The 17,389-nt window shown below is 36.5% G+C and overlaps 1 protein-coding gene across 1 annotated transcript; it reads right to left on the reverse strand.

The window, feature by feature from the left end:
* Positions 1 to 4,960: 4,960 nt before the first annotated feature.
* On the reverse strand, positions 4,961 to 11,406 carry ZNF485 (zinc finger protein 485). The gene is given in 6 exon segments (XM_074374416.1): positions 4,961 to 5,111; positions 5,196 to 5,391; positions 5,394 to 5,744; positions 5,747 to 6,124; positions 10,132 to 10,227; positions 11,280 to 11,406. Coding segments are annotated over 5 exon segments (1,086 nt in total). The 5' UTR covers positions 10,142 to 10,227; positions 11,280 to 11,406.
* Positions 11,407 to 17,389: the final 5,983 nt, after the last annotated feature.

A 17,389-nucleotide genomic window follows, 5' to 3' on the forward strand; every position in this document is an offset into this window, starting at 1 on the left:
GTACAGCAGCCGGGGCGCGAAGCGGCTCTCAATTTTCGGGTCTCAGAGACCCACGAGTCGACTACACACCACCAGCAACAGGAAAGGTACTCACAAGTAGTATTGATCCGCTTTACTTTATTGTCCTCTCTTGTCTCAGTTTGGATAAATAGCACACTATTTTAAAATGGAGAATCTTTCTTTTTGGAAAAATACGTAATTATTTTAAAATATAATAATTACTATTACCATTTTGTAAGATTTTATTATTTCTCACATGCTAAATTAGGTTACCTCAAGAAGATAAGCCAACATGCAGGCTATCTATGTTCATGGTGCTTGACCACTTGCTTCTCTTGAATTCTGTACATAATGTAGCTAATGGTGGAGCATGTTCTTTTGAGACATTTAACTAATTCAGTAGGAGACTTCATATATTTACACACACACACACACATTATATACATATACCAAAAAAAAAAAAAAAAAAAGAATGATTATCCTTAACATGGCACCAGATAACACTTACCTTATGCTTACTATCCACCTGGCACTCAGCTAAGCATTTTAAGTTTCTCCTTTAAACTAAGCCAAGAAAAGGTGCTTTTTAATCTGCACGGGTAGATGCTTTGACAGAGTACATAACTTGAAGTGGTCTTAACGAAGTAAACAGAGGTGAGCTATATCTTGCACTCTGACTTCAAAGCTTATGTTCCTAATTGCTGTCATACACCTTTAAATACCATTCTGTAACCTACTTTTTTGACTCAACATATCTACTCCATGCTTTTTGTTGGCTGAATCATATTCCAGTGGTAAACTGTACTCTCCAAAGTGGTCACAATATCTCTCTTCTAATACGCTCTTCCTGCTATGTGATTCTGCAACTCTTGCCATGACAAAGTGTAGTTTGTGTTCCCTCCTCCTTTGAATTTGGGTCAGTTTGACTACAAAGGAAGTAACACTGTTCTTTCTGAGGTTACATCACACAGGTAATATTGGTTTTCTGCCTGATTCCCTTGGAACACTCACTTTTGGAATCTTGGCCATCATACTGTGAAGAAGCTCAAGCAGCAGCATGAGAAGACCATGTGCATGAATTCCCATCAACAGTCCTAGCTGAGATCCCAGGCAACAGCAACAACAACCAAATTTGTGAAAGAGCCTTTATATCAGTACCAACCAATAAAAATATTATGTGAACTTCAAATGTAGGTCACATATGTAACTCGAAAATTTCCAGCAGCTAAATTAGAGTCAATTTAAATATATTTAATTTAACCCAACATATCCAAAATACCATTTTCACATGTAATCAATCATTTAAAAATTGAGATATTTTAGTTTCTCTTTGTCATACTAAGTCTTTGAAATCCAATATATGTTTTACACTTTACAGCACATCTCAATTCAGATTAGCCTCTTTTCAACTGCTCAATAACCACTTGAGGCTACTGTACTGTGGCAACTTCAAATTATTCCACCATCCAAATGTCAAGTCAATTCCAGCCTTGAGTTTTCCCTGCAGAGACAGATATGCAGTTATAAAGTTCCTGCTATACAGTTTCTGAATTCTTTACCCACAAAATCTGCGCGCCTAACAAAGTGGTGACTAAGTTTGGGGTTATATATTATGCATCAATAGTAACTGGGATACCAGCCTATGAAAATTCTATAATTTAAACATTTCCCTACTTGGTTGTTTTTCCCACCTCTTTCCAGGATTTTATTGTAAACAATGAAGTAATATGATCTCTTTAAGCTAGTCTAATTATTCCCTTAAACAGTTTGAGAGTGGCTTTTTTCTGTCAATGGGAACATATAATTAGTAGATGTACATTCATATTGTCAAACTGCTATTCAAAAAACGTAACCAGTTTTCACTAACAATAATGTGTACCCAACCATGATTCTTCTGATTAATTCTGACCCATTTCTAGGTTCCTGAGTTGAATGCTTAGTTCCTTTCTTTTCTGTTCTATAACATTCCTCTATAATGTTGCTTTATTATATATATTTAAAACTAGCTGTGATATATTTTCATTATAAAACATTCAAGTACTGCATAAACTATATAAAAGATGTACCATTATTGTACAATTTGGCTTTTTTCCCATTTAGTGTCCTAAGACATCTTTCCCTGTCAATTCATGAAAGTTTAACTCATTAAATGTTAACTGATTAATTAAATGACTGCTTTGTAATTGTTAAATGTTACATGATTACATGGTAGCCCAAATAATGTGTGTATCTTAATTTAAACATTGCTCTGGTGATAGATATTATTGTTACTCCAACTTTTCATTACTATAATGATCTTGAAACCATTTTTACTCTTTATTCTATTTTAATAGAAACGTGAGGTCAAAGAGTGGAAGCTTTTTAAAAGTTGGTAAGTATAGTCAAATTATGCTTCTCACCATCACACTGTTAACTCAGAATTCCTTCGACACCACATTAAGTGTGCCTATTTTTCTTGTACCCTTAAAAGCACCAAACAGCTTATTAATTTTTGCCAAATTGGCCAAAAGAATTTGATCATTTTAATTCACACTTCTCTTAAACCTGTCATCTTTTTTTAAGTTTGACAATTTAGGGGTTTTTTTGGCTTTTGTTTGTTTTTGACAACTGTACATTCATATCCCAGACCACTTCTCCACTGAAATTTTTATATTTTTCTTATGAATTTTTAAGAACTCTTTAGATAGTCTAAGTATTATTTGCTATATACAATGGTAGTAATATTCTCTCCAAGTGTGGTTCTTTATATTTTAATATTGTGCAGCCACTTGTACAAAATTTTTTTATTTTTGTGTTTTTATAGCTTCTGAGTTTTCTAATTCAAAAAGACAACTATGTTAAATGATAGAAGATACATGAATGTATGCTTGATTAAGTGTTTAAAAAAAAAAACACAGCCGAAGTCAAAATTTCACTTCATCATATCAATAGCACATTCTTCTCGAAGATATTCAACTGTTCTGGCCTTTATTTTTCCAGATCTCTTTGAATATATACATATATATTCAAATATATATACACACACAAAATAGCTTCATTTTTTAAATATAAATAAGACCATTGTATATAGGTTTTCTGCAACCTACTTTTTTATTGAAATATAGTTGATTTACAATGTTGTTAGTTTCAGGTGTATAATGAAGTAATAGATATATATACTTATTCAAATTTTTTCCATTATTCCATCCCATAATATATCCCATTATAGGTTATTACAAGATATTGAATGGTACCCTGTGCTATCAATTTTATATATAGTAGTGCGTATGTTAATCCCAAGTTCCTCATTTATCCCTCCCATCTCCTTTTCTCTTCAGTCACCATAAGTTTGTTTTCTATGTCTGTGAGTCTGCTTTTGTCTTGTACATAAGTTCATTTGCACCATTTTTTTTAGATTCCATATATAAGGTATACCATACAACATTTGTCTCTCTCTGACTTACTTCGCTTAGTATGATCATCTCTAGGCCCATCCATGTTGATGCAAATGGCATTATTCCATTCTCTTTTATGGCTGAGTAATAGTCCATTGTATTTATGTGTGTGTGTATGTATATGTGTATATACATACACACACACACCCCATATCTTTATTCATTCCTCTGTTGATGACATTGGGGTTGCTTCCATGCCTTGGAAAGCTGCTATGAACACTGGGGTGCATGTGTCTTTTTGAATTAGTTTTTGTCTCTTCTGGATATATGCCCAAGTGTGGGATGGCTGGATCATATGACAACTCTATATTTAGTTTTATAAGGAACCTCCATATAGTTTTCCATAGCGGCTGCACCAATATACATTTCCACCAACAGTGTAGGCGTGTTCCCTTTTCTCCACACTCTCTCCAGCATTTACTATTTGTAGCCTATTTGATGAATGCCATTCTGAATGGTGTGAGGTGATACCTCATTGTAGATTTGGTAATTAAGCCCTTGTCATTGTAGATTCAGCAATTAAGCCCTTGTCAGTCACAACATTTGCAATATTTCCTCCCATTCCATAGGTTGAATTTACATTTTGTTTATGGTTTCCTTTCCTGTGCAAAAGCTTGTAAGTTTGATTATGTCCCATTTGTTTATTTTTGTTTTTATTTCTATTGCGTTGAGAGACTGACCTAAGAAAACATTGTTACAATTTATGTCAGAGAATGTTTTGCCTAATTCTCTTCTAGCAGTTTTATGGTGTCATGTCCTATATTTAAGTCTTTAAGCCATTTTTAGTTTATTTTTGTGTAGGGTATGAGGGAGTGTTCCAGCTTCATGGATTTACATGAGGCTGCCCAGCTTTCCCAATGCCACTTGTTGAAGAGACTGTCTTCATTGCATATTCTTACCTCCTCTGTCAAAGGTAATTGACTGCAGGTGTGTGGGTTTAGTTCTGGGCTCTCTAATTCAGTTCCATTGATCCATATGTCTGTTTTTATGCCAATAGCATTCTGTTTTGATTGCTGTCGCTTTGTAGTACTGTCTGAAGTCTGAAAAGTTATGCTTCCAGTTTTGTTCTTTTTCTTCAGAATTACTCTGGCAATTCTAGGTCTTTTGTGGTTCCATATAAATTTCAGGATTATTTGTGCTAGTTCTGTGAAAAATGTCCCGGGTAATTTGATAGGAATCGCATTAAATATGTAAACAGCTTTGGGAAGGACAGGCATTTTAACAATATTAATTCTTTGCAATTTGCTTTTTTGACGTAACACAGTATCATGGAGATATTTCTATGGTTGTACATAGAGCTCTACTTCATTCTTTTCACTTGCTACATAGCATTCTATAGCAACAATTTTCATATAGATATTTAGGTCTTCAAATATTTCACTAGTACAAACCATACTACAGAGAACATCCTCACAAGTGAGAAGTTCTTCAAGATAGAGGTTCACAGAATATTTTTGTTAGGTGAGTAATTTATTGACCTCTTCAATGTTCAAAAGGAGTAAATTATTTCTGCATGACTTACCAAACTAACTACACTTGATGGCTCTTTCTTTGTTATGAGTTTTCTTATGTTGTTTGAGGCCTGAACTCTGAGGAAAAGCCTTCACACATTCATCACATTCATAAGGTTTTTCTCCAGTATGGATTCTCCGATGTAAAACAAAGCCAGAGCTATACCTAAAGGATTTCCTACATCTCTTACAATGATGAGGCTTTTCCCCAGTATGACTTCTCTGGTGTAAAACAAGCCCAAAGCTATGCCTGCAGCATTTCCCACATTTCTTACAGTGATAGGGCTTATCACCAGTATGAATTCTCTGATGTTCAATAAGGTATGAGCGCTTCATAAAGGCTTTTCTACAGTCATTACACAGATAGGGTTTATTTCCATTATGAGTTTTCTGGTGTCCAGCAAAGGACGAGCTATACCTGAAAGATTTTCCACATTTACTACATGATAAGGTTTCTCTCCTGTATGCATTCTTTAATGACTAATAAAGAGTTGAGCTTCTAGTAAAGTTTTTTCACATCCATTACACCAATATAGTTTCTCACCAGTATGCGTTCTCTGATGTTCCAACACAGCTGAATTATCCCTGAAAGGTTTCCCGCATTGACTACATTTAAAAGGCTTCTCTCCACTATGTATCTTCACATGACGAGCAAGGCCTGACTTCCTAGCAAAGGCTTCCCCACAGTAATTACATTTGTAGGATTTCTGACCAGCATGAATTCTCTGGTGACTTAAAAGGGTAGAATTCTTTCTGAAAGCTTTTCCACATTCATAGCATTTATGGGGTTTCTCTTCAAATGAATTTTCTGATGCTTAACAAATGTTGAGTACTTCTTAAGGAATTTCCCACATTTAAAACATCTATAAAGTGTCTTACCCATGTGAATTTTATAATGATTTAAAAGGGATGAGCTGCTTACAAAGGCTATCCCACATTCTTTACACTTATGGGATTTCTCACCAGTATGATTTCTCTGGTGGCTAATAAAGAAGGAATTATATTTAAAGACTTTCCTACATTCCTCACATTTATACTGTGTCTTCTCCATGCAACTTCTGCCTTCCAAGCACAGGCTGCTTTCTATCATGACAATTTTTGTTTGCTCTCCCAAATCAGATCTCTCGGAAGTATTTTGCTTTAGGGCTGACATCTTTGTTTCAAATGCGTACTCCTGTACTGAAAGAAAATTTTAAAATTCAAATGTTCTCTATATTGAAATACTGAAAATGAGAGCTACACACAGATAAGAATAATGTTCTGTTCTATATTACTAAAGGTTATGTAAAATTAATTCATCCCACTTGTGATTCTCGCTAAGAAAAGATGGCAAGACTAAAGACAGGAGAAATAAGTAAGATCTAAGGAAATGGAAGGAAGTTATATTATAAATATTGTATTTAAAGAATGCAAGGAACATCTAAGAAGTTGTCAAGTTAGGAAGGTAACACAGGAAACTCCAAGAAATAAAAAAAAAATGGGAATGTGACTAAAGACAATTTTGGGGAGAAAATCAAGTATCACAAAGCAAGCCAGGATTACTAGCACAGATTCCTATAGGGTGATGCATTTGAGAACATTGTAATGTAACACTGCACTATATCCAAGAACTTGAGAATAACATTTCTCTGTGAGAATTTAGCAGAGAACCAACATTTAATAGCTCTGAGGGGAAAAAATAGACAAAATGTTTAACGAATCAAAACAGATCTCAGGCCAACAAGACTGTACTGTAATCTAAGGTTTTAACATATCTGAAAAAGAATATACAAATGAAAAAGGTGAATTGTGTAATTTTTCTCTAGCCGTTTACAAAAGATATACAAGGAGATTCTGAAAAACTAATGGAGTTAAATTTGTGATAAATCAGCAATCACTGATCAATTCTTTTACTGAATGAGTTTTTTTCTTTTAAAAAGAAGTTATATCTACAGATACAGATATATACACACATATACTTATATTTTTATTTTTAAATGTTTATATTTATTAACATGAGGAGATATTCCATACATCAGATACTAGAACTAAGATTTTTTTTTTAAGGAAATGTAAGTTGGAGGTGAAGTCTGGTAATAAACAGCCAGATAGTTCAAATGGCCTTTGATGGGATATATATTTTATGTAATGATTAAGCTAGAGAAAATTTCAAGATACTGAGTGTATAGGTAGGTGGAGGCAAATTAGTCATATGAAGAAAGGCAGTCTTCTGGACACATGTTCTATGACAAAGGTAGCCTAGCAGAGCAGTGATGAAAAGGAGATTTTATTGGCATATTTGGGGGCTGAGGGGTGAAGAAAACATGAACTCTACCTCGTACCATGCACAAAAATCAATTCTAAGAGGATGGTAAATCTAAATGTAAAATACAAGCAATAAAGCTTCTAAAAGTTTACACAGAAGACTATCTTCATGAACTTGGGGGAAGGAAGGTTTTACTGAACAGTACACAAAAAACAATGACAAGAAAGGAAAATATTAGCAAAATGGAGCTCATTAGAGTTAAAAACTTCTATTCATCAAAAGACCACTATTAGTGAAAAACAAATTACAGAGGGAAGGGCAGTACAACATACATAATTAACAAAGGGTTTTTTGAATAGATACTTCAAAAAAGATGACATATAATGGCCAATAAACTTGTGAAACACCCTCAACCTCATTTGATATCAGGGATATGGGTATTAAGACCACAATGAGATACAAGATACAGCCAAAGAATGACGAACTTCAAAAGACTGACTATATCAAGTGTTGGCAAGGATATGGAGCAATGAGTACTCTCACACACTGATGATGGAAATATAAATTGGTACAAACATTGAAAAATTATTTGGCATTATATACTAAAGTTAAATATGTGTATATCCTATAAAATAGAAATTCCACTCCTAGGTATATGCCCAACAGAAATGTATCCACATTTGAACCAAGCAACAACATATAATAATGTTCATAGCATTTGTAATTCTCAAAAGCTGGAAATATCCCCAATATCCATCCAAATACATGGGATAATGAAATATTCTATAGCAACAGATTTAAAAGCATGGTCCCCAGATCAACAGCATCAGTATCACCAAAGAACTTGTAAAAACTTTCAGTCCATATTTGAAGCCTGAGGGTGGGGCCCAGCAGTCATGCTTAAACATGCATTCTAATACATGCTAGAGTTTTAAGAACCATTGACCCACTGCAAGGACAATACATGAAAATGGAAAAATCTCACAAAATGTTATGCATAAAAGACTATGCCAAAAATATATACTATATAGTTCCATTCATATAAAGGTTAAAAAAAGGCCAAAATAAATTATAGTGTTATTTGACGGGGAGGAGGAGAGTGTGGCTGATGACTGGGAGGGATCAAGATGTGATTTAGTGAAATACTACCAGTGTTCTGTTTCTTGATCTGAGTGCTGGTTATATGAATATTCACTTAAAAAATACGAATTTAGATCATATATTTAAAAATCAACTCTTCCATATATGGGTTAAATTTTTTAAAAGGTTTTAAGAAAAAAGGAAGGCTAGGTTATGACTCTCTTAATACTCTGATCAGAGAAATCAAAATGCCAATTGCAAAATATCTAAAAACTAATGATAATAAAAACTACATATCGGAACCCATTGAATATAACCAAAACCCTGCACAAACAAAAGTTTAAGGCTTTAAATATTTATAGTACATAAAGAAGAAGGAAAATCAATGAGTTAATTGATTAATGAATCAACTAAAACAAAGTTAGAGAAAGTAAATAAACCTAAGGAAAGAAAAAATAAAAAGGAATTAAAAGATTAAAAAAAAAAAAAAGAAAAACACAGAAAATAGTAACACGAGTAAATACATCTAAGAGCACTCTAAGAAATAACGTAAAGCTAACAAAGGGGGAAAATGGGAAAAAAACAAATAATGTAAGAAATCATAAGAAAGTAACCATGAATATACAGACTAAAAGTAATTATAAACATTAAGGATAAATGTAGAATCATAAAAGGCTATTTTGTTCAATACTATGAAGATAAATTTGAGAACTTTAATTACTGAATATTTTTAGGAAACTGTAAATTACCAAAACTGTTTCAAGAGAGAGCAAAAATCTGGTTGGCCAAGTTACTATATAAGACAGAATACTGTTATAGACCTACCCCCCACATTTCTCTCCCCTGTTCCCTACCACAAAAAAATAAATTAAAAAAAAAAAAAGAAAAAGCACCCAAACCTTCAGGAAACCAGCTATCATGTGAATTACATTTTCCATGAAATACAGTTATAAAAGTTTCCCTGATGATGATAAACGTAAAATGACAGTTCAAGTTTTAAAAGAAGGAACACTGGTAGGATAAATATTTTAGAGGAGACAAATAAATATCCATGTTTACAAAGATTTAGAAATGATTTCTCCAGTTAACAACACGGAGAAAGTGACAGACATAAATTTATGCAAAGTATACACAGAAAAAAATGAGAGCCAAGAGCAAATGACGGCAGGTGAGTGTACAGCTCAGGGGTAGAGTGCGTGCTTAGCATGCACGAGGTTCTAGGTTCAATCTCCAGTTCTCCATTAAAATAAATAAGTAAATAAATAAACCTAATCCCTCCCAAAACAAAAACAAAAAATAAACAAAAGATAATTAAAATATTTTTTAAAGAGCAAATGATATCAGAGAAAAGAAATAAAAGACTCAGGAGAAAAGGGAAGAAAATGCTTCCCCATCAGTTTCTTTGTCAAAAATAGTAATTATGTGATAGTCAGGAGTCCTATGCTTATAACTGGAATCTGCCACTGCCCTACCATATGGTCAATGATATGGGTATTAAAACAGAAAGAGTTAAACAGCCATCCATCAAGCTAACCTTGAGAGAATTTGGAAGGCACTGAGAATGGACAGAAGGTAGAAATACAGCACAGCCTATCAAGTGTCTGCAAATGGGGAAAGATAAAAACACATAAAGAGACTTATTGCAAGACGAGAAGCCCTCGTGAAGAGAGCAGGAGTAGAAAGAATGAGAAAAACGCCAAGTCATTTGACATGAGGATGACATGAAAAAGAGGAAACTCATGTCACGTGCCACAGCCCTTCCGCACAGACAGGGGCTCTGCAAGGTGAGCTTCACCAAGAACCCCCTCCACACTTTTCTGTGTGCTGAGCTCCTGCTTGAAATGGTTCCTGCCTTGCTCACCTCCAGGCATACCTGATGGAACTTCTTGTACTTACATCCGTGGCTCTGCCTCTTGCTCCAACTGGGTGATTAGCTTGGGTTTGGAAGAGAGAAGCCCTGTTCACAGAGAAGGAAAAGAAATGTGACTGTGGCTATTAGGAGTTATCCCAAACCTCCATCTCAACTTCAGGGTCTGCAAGGAGCATGGTCGTCAGGAAGGCCTAGAGGGTGGTATCAAAAACGTTCAAACCACAGTTATAGAAATGTAGGGTGGAAAGTCAGTTAGAAAACCAGGCCTCCTTGAGGACAGGAAACTCCTATTGTTGGCAGCAGACGAATCCTGACATGCAAAATTCAGAGAACTGGGCTAGACTGCACGCAAAGCTGACCATCTCTGGCTCTGTATGGCTCTGATCTTTCTGAGGGGTGGAAGGAACATAAGTTTCAGCCTCTAAGCCCATGCTGAAAACAAACAAACAAAAACCTCCCATTTAAGAGTGTAAACACCCCATGGATGGGCCTGGAGATCATTATTCTAAGTGAAGTAAGCCAGAAAGAGAAAGAAAAATACCATATGATATCACTTATATGTGGAATCTAAAAAAAAGAAAAAAGACACAAACGAACTCATTTACAAAGCAGAAACAGACTCACAGACAGAGAAAACAAACTTATAGTTAAAGGAGGGTCAAGTGAGAGGTGGAGGGATAAATTGGGAGTTTGAGATTTGCAGATACTAACTACTATATATAAAATAGATCAACAGCAAGGTCCTACTGTTAAAACACAGGAACTATATTCAATACCTATACTGAAAAAGAATATGAAAAGGAATATATGTATGTATATGTATGACTGAAACATTATGCTGTACACCAGAAATTGACACAACATTGTAAGCCAGTGATACTTCAATTAAAAAAACAAAGAGTTAGCGGGGAGGATATAGCTCATTGGTAGACTGTGTGCTTAGCATGCAAGAGGTCCTGGGTTCAATCCCCAGTACCTCCAGTGAAAAATAAATAAAACCTAATTACCTACCCCCATCCCCCCCAAAAGACAAAACCAACTTAAAAAAAAAGAGCTTAAATACCCAAAATCATTTACCTTGTGAAAATGCACAGTTGCCCAGCAGATCAATTTTGAGTCAAAGAGAAAGAAATCCTTACCCACAGACACCAGATTCCCATAGTTTTCCAGCATCACATCCCTGTACAAGGCCCTCTGAGTGGCATCCAGGTGTCTCCTTTCAATCTGGATAAAGGCCACAGCCACATCCCCAAATGTCAGTGATCCCTGCAAAATCAAAACCAATTCCACTCATCCAGGAACCATTTACTCCCTTGGCCCCCTCCTGAAGTAGGGAGCGAGGAAGGCCTCAGTGGAGGAGGAGGGCCTCAGTGGTGAAGGAAGGCAAAACATTCAAAGTCAGCTTCTGATAGTTCAAATCATTCACAAGGAGGTAAGTGGAATACAGTTAATGAAAGGACCAATGGGGAAAATACATGATATGCTCAGAGAGCTGACTTGCTTCATAGGTATGAAAAATTAAGATGAGAAGTTAGAGAGTGGAGGTGTGACCCCTCACTTTCACAACACTGCCCTCCTCCTGTTTGTCCAACTTGCCTGTCATGCTCCCTCCTCTGGGCCTGGTGTTTGCTCACCCCTCACTTAGCAAGTCTTTGCATAAATGCCACCTCATCAGAAAGATCATCTTTTCTCTCCTCCCATCCTCTAGTACTTCCTCTCCCATGACCCACTTTATTTTTTTCCACAGGATTTCTCACTACCTGATAGGTGAGGATGAGATTTGCGAATAAGTGTCCTCTATAATGTGAGCTCCAGAAGGGCAGGGACCACTTGGGTCACTGCTATCTCCCTAGCCTGAAACTCTGCCTGACACATGGGCATGTTCAAGGTCAAGCATTCAACAAATGAATAAACTCTGAAAGACATGCAAAATGATAGTGGCTTTATCCTAGAACTTACAGAGATAAATATATATTTGTTAATTACCATTCATAGCAGTAACAACTTACAATGTGCCAGGTAAAGTGCTAAGCCCTAAGATACACATCATCTCTCTGAATTTCCACCACAATTCTATAAAGTAAATCTATTTTACAGCTAAGAATACTAAGGCTCAGAGAGCTGAAAGAACTTGCTCAAGGTCACAGGATGGCTGAGTGCACAATAAAAAAGGAGCTCCAAAAAGGGTCAGTGAGACTACTGAGCAAACTGGAAGAAATGCCTATGACATATTAAAAAGAAAAAATGGGAAAGCCTAAAAAATACATATGCAGATGTGTTTCAAGTAAAATAATTTGAAAATAAAATAATTAAAATAAATTGATAGGAATAAGGGTAATTAATTTTTTAAAATTTCTGTTACTCTTAGCTTGTGTAATACTCAAATATTGATTACTTTCTTTCAAAATGCTGATTACTTCCGGTCAACTTCTCAAAGTCCTCCAAAACCCAGTTTTCTCCAGGGTAAAGGCAAATTCCAACCTGGCAGTGTAGACTCTGAACACTTCCAGCATAGGGTCCAGCTGGTTCATGGTTCAAATGTAATGGCTTCACTCATGTTGCAGCACCTTCCCCAAGTCACCCCAAGCTCTGCAGTTATGCAAATTTCACTTATTCTTCAGTAAGAACTGGAGTGACCACCACCACTACCACCATCCCCTACTAGAGGCTCCTCTCACCCCTGAAGGTCCACAGAGCACTACCATGGCTGCGTTATGTGTATCAATCACAGTTACTATAGCCTGTTATGTCTCTATAAGCTGTGTGTCTGTTTTTCATCTTCTCTGAGTTGGCAAGGTCTTTGAGCCAACAGCTGTATCTTAGGTACAAAGTATGTTTTAGCTTCTAGCACTCTAGAAAGCATAGGTGGCAATCATCTATTTGGTCAATGATCCTGTAATGGGTAGAGAGAAGGGACATGGAGGGATGACAGTGGGGAGAGGGAGCCCGTCCCTGTAGAGCTACACCACTCAAGGACTGGCTCAGGCAAGTTGGTCCATACACTGGGCAAAGCATCTTTCAGGTAAGAAGCATAAACCCAACTTCACTTTGAAACGATGGCAATTTCTCAGGAAATGTGCCGCGCTGGATTCAAGCGGAGGAGGGCGAAGCCGGAAGCGGAAGTGGCCGCTGAGGCCTCTGGGAAATGTAGTCTGTGCTACAGATCGGTGTCTTAGGGTCTACATACGCACGTTAGCATCACTCGGGCAGCTTGGAAAAGTACTTGTGCTTTGGTCCCAGCCCCAGAGATTTTGCGTTGATATTCTGGGTGTGGACCTAGCATCGAGATTTTTTAAAGCTCCCAAATGATACGAATATTCCGCCAAGATTAGCACCGATTGCTAGAAACTGATTTGAATCTACAAAATATGTTTTATGTTACTTTGGAGGAGCTTTTTATGGTCTGTTCGTTTGTTTCCAAGTAATCTTGTTTTGATTTCAAACGAAGAAAAAGCACGTTAGCAAAGTATGCCAGAACACTAAATATTATTTTCTCACCATTAACTCACGTAGAAGATGGAATAAGGCTGAATCAGTTTTAAGAAATGTATAATTTTCTAGGGGAAAAAAATCTATCTATAAAATCCAGCAATTGGACATCTTAGGGGAGAAAATGTATCTCTTTCATTCAATTCGGACTTTTTATGTAAAAGAAAATTTCTCAGAATGGGGCATTCATCCACCAATCTAACAATGACTAACCAATGTCTCACTATGTGCCACTCACTGTTCTACATGCTAAGGATAAAGCACTTATCAAGGACCCCCTCCTCAACCAAACTTTAGTCAAGATCCTGTGAGTCTTCTCATCTAGGCCTTGTCTTTGGCCTGCTGAGCCCAATTTTGCCAAAGAATAATGCTAAGCCAATTCATTAAGAATTCCCCCACTCTTGGGGCAAGGGTATAGCTCAAGTGATAGAGTACATGCTCAGCATGCCAGGAGGTCCTAGGTTCAATCCCCAGTACTCCCTCCAAGCAGAAATAAATGGATAAACCTAATTACCTCCCCCTCATAAAAACAAACAAGAATTCCCCCACCCTTGATAACTAATCAAGTTCCTCTCCACCCACTCCACCCTACCCTTGGTATCTAACCAATTTCTTATTGGTAATTTTCCATTTATGCCTTCACCCTGTCAGTCAGCCATAAATCCCCACTTGTCCCTGTTGTATTGGGAGTTAAATTCAAGTTCTCTCCCTATTGCAATTGTCTTGAATAAAGTCTTCTCTGCAGGTTTCAACAAGTGTCAGAATAATTTCTCTTTAACACAGTGAACAAAATAAATAGTGGTCCTCCCCGCAAAGATCTTACATTCAAATAGAGGGGCAGGAAGAGTAAGACTAAACAAAAGCAAGGTAAAGAGGTGGGAGGAAGATTCTTATTCAATATAGAGCTGTAAGAACTGCCCTCTTTGATAAGAGATCGTATGAGCAGAGTCTGAAGGAAGTGGAATTAACAAGAGGGAGTATATCTGTGGGAAGTCTGTTCCAGGCAGATGAAACAGCAGATGTAAAGCCACTACAGAGAGTGTGCTTGGTTTATTTGAGGAACAGCAAAAGGTCAGTGAGGTGGCATACTAAAGACACAAGAAAAGGTCAGCTCATGTTTGTGAAGACTAATTTTATGTGTCACCTTGACTGAGACAAGGGATGACCAGACAGCTTATAAAATATTATTTCTGGGCCCAACCGTGAGGGTGTTTCCAGAAGAGATTAACATTTGAATTGGTGAACTAAGTATAACAGATTGCCTTCCCCAATGTGGGTGGGCAACATCCAGCCTGTTAAGGGTCTGAACAGAATTTTAAAAGTGGAGGAAGGGAGAATTTGCTCTCTCCACTTAAGTTAAGACTTCCAACTTCTCATGCCCTCTGACATCAGAGCTTCTAGTTCTTAAACCTTCAGATGCTGGGACTTACAGCAGCACCCCAATCCTCCCTTCTCAGGCCTTTGGCTTGCAACTGGAGATTACACCATTGGCTCCCCTAGTTCTCACGCCTTCAGATACAGACTGAATTACACCACTGGCATTCCTGTTTCTCCAGCTAGCAGATGACAGGTAATTGGACTTCTCAGCCTCCAGAAACACGTGAGCCAATTAATTAATTAAATACACACACAATTGATTCTGTTTCTCTGGAAAACTCTGACTAACACAATTTTGGTCCTTTGAGTCCACTGTAAAGACACTGGTTCTCATTTCAACTGAGATAAGAAGCCATCAGAATGTGGAGAAATCAGAATTGTCATTTGTTATTGGTAGGACCATAAAATAGTGCAAGGAAGGAGGGTATAGCTCAGTGGTAGAGTGCATGCTTAGCAATGCACGAGGTCTGGGGTTCAACCCCCAGTACCGCCATTTAATAAATAAATAAATAAATAAATAAATAAATAAATAAATAACCCCCCTCCAAAAAAACAAAACAAAACAGAACAAACAAAAAAGACAAAATAGTGCAGCCACTTTGGAGAAAGTCTAGCAGTTCCTCAAAATGATAAATATAGAGTCATCATATCATTCAGTGATTCCATTTATAGACACCTAGCAAAGAGCAGTAAAAATATACATCCACACAAAAATTTGTATACGAGTGTTCATAGCAGTGTTATTCATAAGAGCCAAAATTGGAAACAACACAAATGTCCATCAGCTGGTGAATGCAGAAACAAAACATACTATATTCAAACAATAGGCTAATATTTGACGGTAAAATGAATGAAGTACTGATACATGTTGCATCATCAATGAACTTTGAAAACATAAGAGTAAATGAAAACATAAGAGTAAATGAAAGAAGACAGTCACAAAATACAATATGTTTTATGACTCCATTTATATGAAGTCTAAAATGTCAAATTCCATGGAGACAAAAATAGATAAATGGTTGCCAGGGGATGGAGGGCAGGAGGAATGCAGAGAGACTATTGATAGGTTTGGAGTTTCTTTTGTGGGTAATGAAGTGTTGTAAAATTAGACAGTAATTTTATTTGTTTCCTTGGGCTGCCCTAATAAAGTACCACAAACTTTAGAAATTAATTCTCCCACAGTCCTGGAGGCTATAACTGTAAAACCAAGGTGTCAGCAGGGTTGGTTCCTCCTGAAACTTTGGATAGAATCCTTCCTTGACTCTTCCTAGGTTCTGGCGGTTGCCATGAATCCTTGGCTTGCACTCTCCCTGTGTGTCTCTGTCTTCATGTGGTATTTCCTCTTATAACGACAGCTAGTTATACTGAGTTAGAACCCAATCTAACAACCTCATCTTAGCTTGACTACATCCGCAACAACTTTGTTTCCAAATAAGGCCACCTTTGGAGTCCTGGGGCTTAAGACTTCAACATGTGAAGAGGATGGGGACACAATTCAACTCATAACATTTAGCTTTGTGTTTTATGTCTTGTTCCTTAATATTTTGCCTTTTAATACTCTGTAATTTATTTTTACAGTTCACATCTTGTAAGAGACAAGTTCTAAGTTTGTATCAAATGAATAGATAAGTTTCCAGCACCATTCACTGAAAAGTCTAGTCTTTCCACCATTAAATTGAAATGCCATCATTATTTAATGCCACACTATACTGTCTCCCAAACAAAAGTTGGGGGGATTTCTTAACCTGTGCTCTTTTCTAGAGGCACAGGCCTCAGGAAAAGCTCAACACTCTCACTATTAATAAAGAATGGTTAAACAAATTATAGTAAATCCATATGACAGAAAACTGGGCAACCATTAAAAATATCAACATAGATATAGGCAGATATTACCTAAATGTGCTGACTAAATATTGCTTAGTGAAAAAAAATCCATTTCCAAAACAGCCTGTGTAGTTTAATCCCACATATCTCACATCATAGTGAGAAATGCCAGAAAAGGACCTCAGCAAAGGCCTCCTGCAGGTATGACTCAACTTATGAAAAGTTCTATGTTAAACCTCCCACTTGAATTATCTTTTAATCTTCAAAGCAACCCTATGAGGCAGGCCCTATTACCATCCTCAGTAGCAAAAACTTTCGTTATAGGAATTTCAAAATATACACAACATCAAATAATACAATAAGCCTCCAAGTATCCATAACCCAGATTCAACAAACATCAAGATGGGTCCTATTTTCTTTTATCTATCAATCTCCCATCCACTTTAGCTTTTCTAGACAGTTAGTTAGTTAGTTAGTTAGTTAGTTAGTTAGTTAGTTAGTTAAATTGTGTTTGTTTGGGGTGAGATAATTGTTCATTTGTTTGTTTATTCATTTATTT

This window comes from Camelus bactrianus, chromosome 11, assembly GCF_048773025.1.
Source record: "Camelus bactrianus isolate YW-2024 breed Bactrian camel chromosome 11, ASM4877302v1, whole genome shotgun sequence".
Lineage (NCBI taxonomy): Eukaryota > Metazoa > Chordata > Mammalia > Artiodactyla > Camelidae > Camelus > Camelus bactrianus.